This window comes from Ipomoea triloba, chromosome 14 (genome assembly GCF_003576645.1).
Source record: "Ipomoea triloba cultivar NCNSP0323 chromosome 14, ASM357664v1".
Taxonomy (NCBI): Eukaryota; Viridiplantae; Streptophyta; class Magnoliopsida; order Solanales; family Convolvulaceae; genus Ipomoea; species Ipomoea triloba.
In genome coordinates, this window is record NC_044929.1 from 12,130,246 (window position 1) to 12,140,165 (window position 9,920).

The 9,920-nt window shown below is 35.3% G+C and overlaps 1 protein-coding gene across 1 annotated transcript; it reads right to left on the reverse strand.

Annotated features, from left to right (window-relative positions):
* Window positions 1-744: 744 nt before the first annotated feature.
* LOC116003947 (zinc finger BED domain-containing protein DAYSLEEPER-like) lies at window positions 745-4,375 on the reverse strand. Its single transcript, XM_031243889.1, has 7 exons — window positions 2,977-4,375; window positions 2,650-2,893; window positions 2,304-2,530; window positions 2,147-2,204; window positions 2,002-2,038; window positions 1,405-1,435; window positions 745-944 (listed from the first exon to the last, which is right to left on the reverse strand). The coding sequence occupies exons 1-7, from the start codon at window positions 4,373-4,375 to the stop codon at window positions 745-747; spliced, it is 2,196 nt and encodes a 731-aa protein (XP_031099749.1).
* Between the last annotated feature and the right edge of the window lie 5,545 nt (window positions 4,376-9,920).

Sequence of the window (9,920 nt, forward strand, 5' to 3'; positions counted from 1 at the left end):
CCATCATATCTTCCTTCAAGCCCTCTCTTCCTCTTCATTGATCGTCTCTTTCGTCCACGCCGAGCCTCTAACACCGAGCCTTAGTCTATCTCCCATCATCTGTCATGAGCCTTCCTTTGATTTATCTATAAATGCTAGTGCATACTCAATCTATCTAATGAACTAAATCTTGAACTATATCTTAAACAAATGTGTTGTTCTATAAACCATAACAACATAGAGTGTAGAAGATGTAACTTCTTTTTACAAGTATGTATTTTATTATCAATCTCGCCCTTTGTTAAGTTTATGGCAATGTACTTTGTTCATAAAAAATTAATGCCTAAGAAATAGAATACTATTTGGACAAAAAACAAATCAAGTTTTTTGATTGACGGACAAAGAAGACAGTTTCTAATACAAAGTTCACAAAATCTACTTATTACAACTACTTCTTTTAGTTCAAGGTGAACTTTGATAAAAGTAAGATCAAATTCATAGAAGATAATGTCTTCAAAACAAAGTGTTTCAGATGCCTACTTCAATTTCGGCCACACCTACTTAAATTTCAGCAAAGTTTAGAACCAGTAACAGAGTAACCAAAGGATTAATTTTGATGTGCTCCACTCAATGCCAAAAACTTTCGAATCTATAGTCGCAAGACTTCATGGCTAGGCCAAGCACGGTTGAAGGTTAGATCTATCAAGATCTTCAGCCGGGCATTGTTTATTGTGATGTTGTAGCAGACCTATCATCATTTGGTATTCAGATTGTGAGTTCTTCGAGCAACTTTAAGTCCAAGTTTATTCTTTTCACCATAATGGCTTTGTTGAGCTCTTCACTGCATTGTCTTAACACCTCTGCTGTAAGATTGTTAGTCTCAGGCAATGTTGGTGCTGGTTGTTCAGGGACTTGTGCAGAGGGAAGTTGAGTCTCAGGAGTAACATCAAGAACATGAGGAGGTACTTATAAGCTCCCAAGATAACTATAGAATAAGGTCTATATCGGGGGTGAATTGATAGCAATTTAGTGTTCTTTTCTGACTAACCTATAGGGCTGAGCATCGGGCGAGTCGGGGTCGGGGTCGAGGTCGCGGGTTGAATATTTGAGATCCTATCCGTTTATTTTTTAATCCCAAACCATCGGATACTTGGCCGAACTATTCCGACGGATATCCGATTAATCCGTCGGATAGTTCGGTTTTGTAAAAAAAAAAAAAAAGCTTAAAAAGTAATAATTTTGTTCATAAATATAAATTTTTACAACATTACAGCCTTACAGGCTTACAAGTTACAGCACACTTCAAAAATACACTAAATTAAACTTCAAAACTCAAAATTAAACATACAATTATACAAACACTTCACAGTTCACACTTCACCAAATAAATTACATTAGTACATTAAACTTGATAAAATGACATACTTGTATCATACAAGAACCTTGAATTTACAAACTTAAAACATAAAAGTTACAAGTAGTCAAGCACAACACACTATTGAGTACTGAACTACTGATGAGTGATGACTGAAACAGGCAGGCAACAACATTCTCCATCCTCCAAAAGCAGGCAGCATCAATTGAGCAAATGAGTATACCACATTACCACTAACAATTGATATTATCTAATATTGAATTTTCTATTCCTCTTCCTGATAAGTAACAAAATTAAAGTACAATAATTAATAAGTTCAAACATTTGAAAGTGAACAATTGATTAATTGAATTAATCAAGAGTGATCAGATAGCTTTTTTTCCATATCAAGTTAGAACTGGGGGCAAATTGCTCAATGAGTATGGCATAAACACCACACTACATAGGCAACATACCAAACTCATTCTATATATTCAGATTTCATGGTGGAAGCATCATCATTGCACAAGATAAGGACAGAAAGTCACAGAATAACTAAATAAGTACAATGATACATTACCAGTCACCATTGATAAAGGGGACAAAGCCCAAAGGCAAAAATCACAAGTGATACCTGAGCTCAATGGCAGCAACATTTAAAATGTTACCAAGCCATGAGCAGTTTCCAAATTACACTTTCCAGCACTGATACAGACAGTCATCACTCATTATTCATCAAATAACAAAGTCAAATGGTTTATTTCTTTATGCTTTAATAGTTTAAATAGAAGAAATAACTAATAAGTAATTAACCATACAAGAATAGTAGGTAGTGAAGATCCAACTCTAGAGCTGGATGTGCTGCACAACTCTGCAAAATGCAAATTGTAAAAAAAAAAAAAAACACAAGTTAAAAGCAGTAATTAGTTAAAAAACTTAAAACAAACAAGTTAAAACTTAAAATAGTTACCTTTCTCAATCCTTTCAACATCATCAATGTTTTCTTTCACAGATATAGGTTGATTGGCTAACCTCAGCCAATCCTGTGCACACACAAGTGCCTCAACAATTTTAGGAGTTAGAGAACTCCTAAAAGAATCTAGTTCCCTGCCACTAGTACTGAATGCTGATTCTGATGCAACAGTAGAAATTGGAACAACAAGTAAATCCCTTGCCATTTTAGATAACACAGGGAACCTATCAGAATTCAGCTTCTACCATCTGAGAATGTCAAAAGAATCCTCCTCATCCACAATAATCTCAGCCAAATACACTTCCAATTCTATTTTTTCCTTGACAAATCCCCACTCTCCAACCTCTGTTTCTTAATTTGAGATTTCAGTAAGGATTGAGGTCTCCCAACAGAAACAGAATCAGAAGTGATAGAGGGGGCAAATTTGTCAGATTGTTCCTGAACAGAATAGACAGGAAAATAGGCCACATAATCTTCAAACAACTCCTTAAGGCCGACCATAACATTATCAAACATTGATTTACCCTTTTTCTCACCATATAACTGATTAAATTGTATAGGCATATATTCTATTTTGTCCCTGGGGTCTAAAATATTAGCACATAATATTAGAAAATTCATTTTTCAGGTTGGTCCCAATACTTATCAAATTTTGCCCTCATATTTGTACCCATCAGCTTAAAACTGCCATTAGCTTCCATCATATTTTTCAACAGACAAGACAGATTAGAAACTTCAGAGAAAAAGGTATTAGCAGTCACATACAATGAACCAGAAATCCTAACAGTCATTTCATAAAAGGATTTAAGAATCTTAACCAAAGAAGCAATTGACTCCCAATCCATGAAATCAAGTATATTTTCATCTAAATCAGCCTTAAATGAATTGTCATGATCTTCATACACTTCAAACACTTTTTGAAATAACAAAGCAGTATATTGCATCATATAGGTGGAGTTCCACCTAGTAGGAACATCAAGACACAATGAGTTTTTTGCTTCCACCTCAATTAGATTAGATAGATCCCTAAACTTATGTACCCTAGCAGGTGAGCTCCTCACATGCCTAACAACATCCCTCACTTTCTTAACAGCACTGTCACATTCTTTCAACCCATCCTGTACAACCAAGTTAAAGATGTGAGCAATGCACCTCATGTGCAAATACTTACTCCTAACATTAGAACAACCCCATGACACTAACTTCTTCTTCAAGAAACCTAGGGCAGTATCATTACTAGAAGCATTATCAACTGTCACATTAAAGACTAATTTTAGACCCCAGTCCAAAAGACAACTCTCCAAAGCCTTTGCAATATTTTCCCCATTGTGGGAATAGATTGAAACAAATGAAATGATCTTCTTTTGGAGCTTCCACTCACTGTCAATGAAATGTGCAGTTATGCACATGTAGTTTATTCTCTGGACTGAGGTCCAAGTATCAGTTGTGATACTGACCCTCTGATTGCTAGTCCTAAAAAACTTCTTCAAGTTAATCCTCTCATCAGAAAATATCTTGAAAATATCCCTGTTGATAGTCCATCTTGAAGGGATTTTAAACATAGGACAACAAACTAACACAAACTTCCTAAATCCCTGTCCCTCAACAATCCTAAATGGCAGTTCATCCACAATAATCATCTCAGCTAAGGCTCTCCTTATTAAGTCTTGATCAAACACCCAAGTACCCGACACCCCTTCTGTGCCTTGACTACTTTCAGTTCCAGCAGAAGAAGGGGCAGGTTGGAATGTCAACAGAGATTCCCTTGTATCCTTAGAGTGAGGATTTTTAAGGCAGTTTAAAATGTGATTTCTCATAGAAGAAGTCCCATGTTTCTTGGACTGACATGCAAACATCTTCAAACAATATAAACATTTTGCCTTGATGACTATGTCCTCATTGTTTTTTATCTTTTCAAAGTGATCCCATACAAGAGATCTAGTGTCAACCTCTTTCCTTTTCTTTAGAATAGATGGAGGCAATGGCTGCTGAGACTGAGAATTATTTGTCTCTACAGCTGGGGCTTCCACCTCAGGTTGACTCCTAGACAGACCGCTAATATTTTCCATCTAAAAGGGAAAAGTATTAGTGAATGGGAAGTCACTCATGGAAAATCATCAACAAATTGGACACAAGCATCTAGCATGCATACAACATATTATTACATAATTACTTAACAGTCAGAATTGAGAGAAATCCAGATTCAAGAAAATGAGACAATTGAATTTACTTCATCATGTATACTCTAGATTTCACGTAATGCACATTTCACATATCATAGTTACCATTTAAGGGTCCAATATCCATAAACTTGATGTTATAAAATCCGGATCAGGAACATGTCCCTCAATTCATCATTTCTGGATTTTATTTAAAGACTTCCACCAAAGTAAACTGGAGATCTCACAGATTACATAAAACTTAGGGACATATCACAAATTGGATATCAACGTAAACTAGGGATCTCACAGATTACATAAAACTTAGGGACATATCACAAATTGGATATCAAAGTAAACTGGAAAACTCACATATTACATAAAACTTAGGGACATATCACAAATTGGATATCAAAGTAAACTTGAGATCTCATAGATTACATAAAACTTAGAGACATATCACAAATTGGATATCAAAGTAAACTGGAGACCTCACAGATTACATAAAAACATAGGGATATAACACAAATTGGATATCAAAGTAAACTGGAGACCTCACAGATTACATATAACTTAGGGACATATCACAAATTGGATATCAAAGTAAACTGGAGACTTCACAGATTACATATAACTTAAGAAATGAAACTAGGGTTTCAGATAAGTCAGTGCTTCCACCATAAATCACAACATATCAGCAATACATATCACAAATCTGAAATAGATAAAAATAAACTTCAGAAATCAAACTAGGGTTTCAGATAAGTTAGTGTTTCCACCAGAAATCACAATATATCAGCAATACATCACACAAAAATCACAAAAATTGCAATATATGAATAAATTAAATTAGGGTTTTTGCGATTTACTTCGTTTCTCACAAATTCCCCGGAGAACAAGGGCTTCTAGCACATATATCACCACTCGAACAGTCCTAGACACCACCACGGCACCACTCCACCAGGGTTTGAGGGCTTCCACCACTCGAAGAGTCGAATTCTCGAGCAAAACCAACGATTAAGGACTACGAGTCTACGAGACTACGACTACCGGAGTACACAACTCAAAGAGAAAGAGACTCACAGTGAGTGAATTAGTGAAATCGGAGAAGGGAAGTCGAGAATGTTAGTAGAGAGAAATCAGAGAATGAGTCAATGAGAGATTGAGACTTGAGAGAATCAAAGAATGAGAGGTCGCGACTGCGCAAATGAGGAGACACTAAGAACTTCTTCAGTATCAACATATATACATACTATAAGCACAAACGACGTCGTATCCTAGCAGCCCTACGTAGACCTAATTTAGTTCGGGTAATCGGGCGGGTCGGAAGCGAAATACCCCACCCAATCCGAAACCGTTAAACCAACGTCGTTTTGACCTTCGGTTCGGTTAAAGGATTTCGGGTTCGGCTCGGTTCGACAATGTTAAATCGGACCGCGGTCCGGTTGGGTTACTCGGGTCGGTCGGTTCTTGCACAGCCCTAAACGAGCATATAGAGCAAAGAAGAAGTCCCGGGATAGCAAGGATGTGCAATCCATGCGTGGAGCCAGCATGGAACATTTCCCGTGCGTGTCCACGCCCCACTCGACGCGTGGATGTGTACATGGACGTGACATGCGAAGGAAAATTAAAGAGGGCAATTTTGCGAAGGCTATTTAAGGAAGCTAGTTAGGAATTTTCAGGAGGTTGGATCATTTTTAGAGTTTAACATTTTAGATTTACATTTCCAAGTAGAGAGCAATTTAGAGAGAGAAACACTTAGAATTCCAATTTGGTTGAAGGATTGAAGATCAAAGTTGGATTGAAGCTTGTAATTCATTTCTCCTAGGTGAATTCTATCTTTAATCTCATTTCAATTTCAATTCCTATTGCAATTTATATTCTTCTAGATTGAATTAGGTTTTATGATTTTGAATCCATGAATATGTGTGACTAATTCTTTCTAGGGATTGAATTGTGTGAAGTTATGCTTGCCTAGTGTGATTTCTCATTTCTAATTGTGGAATTTGATTCATATTATGTTGGAGATCTATTCTTGTCTTTGATTGTTGAATTGATTTGATCCTAAGTGGATTTGGCCAATCTCTTAGGAGTTTGAGGTCTTGGTTATCTTAATTGTTGATTTGAGTTGAGATATAACTTTTGCAACCTTAGATCCTATGGAATTCCATGATTTGGAATAGTAGGAATGTGTGAAGCTTAGGTGTTTGATAAAATGTCTCTTAGGGCTTTTGGTTGCTAATAAGTACTCCTAAGCCTAAGAAGCCTTAGTACACAAATGTGGAAGAGGATTATGTGATCACACTCTTGAATAGCCAACATGATTGCATCATTATTTCATTGCTTAAGACACACCGTGAGGCAGCATAACTAGCACAATTCATTCCCTTGTTTACTACTATTTGTTACTTCAATTTTGTTTACTTCACTTGATTACACACTCTCCCAATTACAAATGCTACTCCACACTCTTCAACAACCTCGCATGTTTCATTACGCATTTACTTGAATCAAAGCTAAGCAATCTTCCGCATTGCCTCCTTCGAGATCGACACTCGGGGAGTCTTGACTATTCGTTTTACCCTTCCTATTTCATCTTTCCATCTCACCGAAAACTATCACCTTAGGTACCAACAATCTGTGATCAATTGTTCTTGTTTTGGGATGCTCATTAAATTCATACTAGTATGCTTTGAGCCCTTGTGCCAAACAGGATGACAAAGATCAAGCTGAGGTAAGGAAGTTTGACATTGGGATGCCAAGTAGAAAACTAATAACCTGGTCAAAGATGACTACTCCCAGGTTTATAGGAATTCCTAGCCCAATTTTGTATATGACTTCAACCATTTGTGGATTGAGATTACCTCGATGTTCTCTTGTAAGCCAATTTATCAAAGCAAGTTTACGGAGAATTGTAAACTTGGAAGTTAATACTTTGGCAGGTAGCGTGTTTGTCTTAGTTGGCCAGTAATTACTCCATCGGTTAGCCTTTTAGTCATGACATTTGGACAGACTTCAGCTTCCTCTATGTCTTCAGAAATGCCAAGATAGGTGTTAATCTTGTGTCACTAAAATCATACCATTTGTTTCGGATCCATGCTCTTCCACATAATGGAGATTCAATTTTGTTGATTTCAGACATAAGATTTGCATAAAATTCCTTGATCACAGTCGGTGGGTAAGCTTTGATTTGTGTAACTGATCTCAACAGATTGGTTCTCATATGTTGTCCTTCGATTTTCAAATTGTTACTATCCGTAGTCCAAGTTAACCACTCATGATCCTTCAACTATCAAATTTTAACCACTCATGGTCCTCCACGGCTAGTTAAATTTTGAAAGTTGAAGGACCATGGGTGGTTAACTTGTACTACGAAAGGTAACAATTTGAAAGTCAAAGGACCATTGGTGATCAATTTGAAAGTTTAAGTTAAATGTGACAAAACCACTATACTCGGAGGACCCTAGATGGTATTAACTCATATACTTAATATGTGAGACATTTTATACATATTGTAGTTTCATTTCAGCACAACTAAAGTATCATTTTAATTCAATTATAGTTTGATTTGATAATATACACTGAATATATGAGACCTATTATTCAGTTTCATTTTAGATACACTATAGTTTCATTACTTCACTAAAGTATCGTTCTAACAAGGTGCCACCAATTTTCGCAAATTATGCCGTGGACCCGGGTCTAATACGACGTCCTGTCACTATTTTATTTAAAAAAAAAAAATTACTAAACATATAGTCCTGAAATGTGTGAATGTGGAGGTTTCAAATTGTGAATATGGAGTATAGAATTTGTGAATGTAGAGTTATGAATGTGTGAATCTGTAGTAGAGTTAACAGAGTTCTAGCAGCCCTGAAATGTGTGAATATGGAGGTTTCAAATTGTGAATAAGGAGTATAGAATTTGTGAATGTAGAGTTATGAATGTGTGAATCTGTAGTATAGTTAACAGAGTTCTATCAACTTGTAGCCCTGTAATGTGTGAATGTGGAGTTCCCAAGTTGCGAACATGGAGTATAAGACCTGTGAATATAGAGTTTTGAATGTGTGAATGCATAACAGTGGTAATATAGTTACTAAACATATAGCCCTGTACTGTGTGGATGTGGAGTTTTCAATTTGTGAATATGGAGTATAAGGTCTGTGAATGTAGAGTTTGTGTTCTGTTGCGATGAGGAGCCGTTAACGCCGCTAATTTTTTTTATTTAAAAAAAAAACAATTGTGAAATGGCATCGTATTGACCCAGGTCCACGGCATAACTACTGACCAATTTTTATTCTTAGAAAATAAGCCCAATTCTTCAAATGAAAAAAATAGAAAATTGGGCTGCCCAATTTACAGGCCCATTTTAACAATTGATTACTTTGTGTGTAAACTTTGTAAAAGAACATTTTCCACCAATTTTCATTCAGAAAATAAGCCCAATTTGTCAAATGAAAAAATAGAAAATTGGGCTGCCCAAATTACAGGCCCATTTTAACAATGGATTACTTTTTTGTTTTGAAACAAACAATTGATTACTTAGTGTGTAAACTTTTAAAAAAGAACATTTTCCACCAATTTTCAGTCTTATAAAATAAGCCCAATTCTTCAAATGAAAAAATAGAAAATTGGGCTGCCCAATTTACAGGCGCATTTCCATTCACTGATGCTCTATTTCCAATTAAAAATAATTGTACACCTCTAGGCTCTAATGCTTTAGAAGCGTATAGATCTAAATTTATGTGGTTTGTTCCTGTAAATTAATCTTTTTTTTTTTTTTGTAGTTTGTGGACTTAAAGCGCACATTTATGTTGCAATCGTAGATTTTCTCATAAATAAAAGATGTAGTAGTTTGTCTTGCTTTTTGTTTCTCCTATTGTGTACAAAAATAAACATCCTTAATTGGTTACAAAAACCCAACACCATCAAAATATATGTTTAAGGGTGTGTTTGGAACGCAGGAAAATGATTTCTGGAAAATGTTTTCTAGAAAATGAGTCATTTTCCAAAAATTATTTTCCTTTCTTGTGTCCGGGTTTCCAAACACACCTTAAAAGAAAAAAATATTTTAAAGGTACGTTTGGTTCAAACATCAAAACAGAAATTATAAGTGGAATTAAATACTTAGTAATTGTAATTGATTTCTATAAATGCAATATATATATATTTTTTAAATGAAGAGGGAAATTCGCAGAGTTACTACTCAATGGTATATAGTAGGTAAACTCGTCTACCAAGAAAGTCAATAGTCCGCTCTTGTTAGCAGTTAAACTTGTAACCTTGCAGTTACCAAGTAAACAATTTGACTAACTTAGATGGGGTTATCCCCTAAACGTAATATTTTTGTTTCGTAGTAAATATAAATTGAAATTTAAATAAATAAATAACTAAAAATAATTGAATATATATATATATATATATATATATAAAAGTTTCATATTGAATGTTTGGA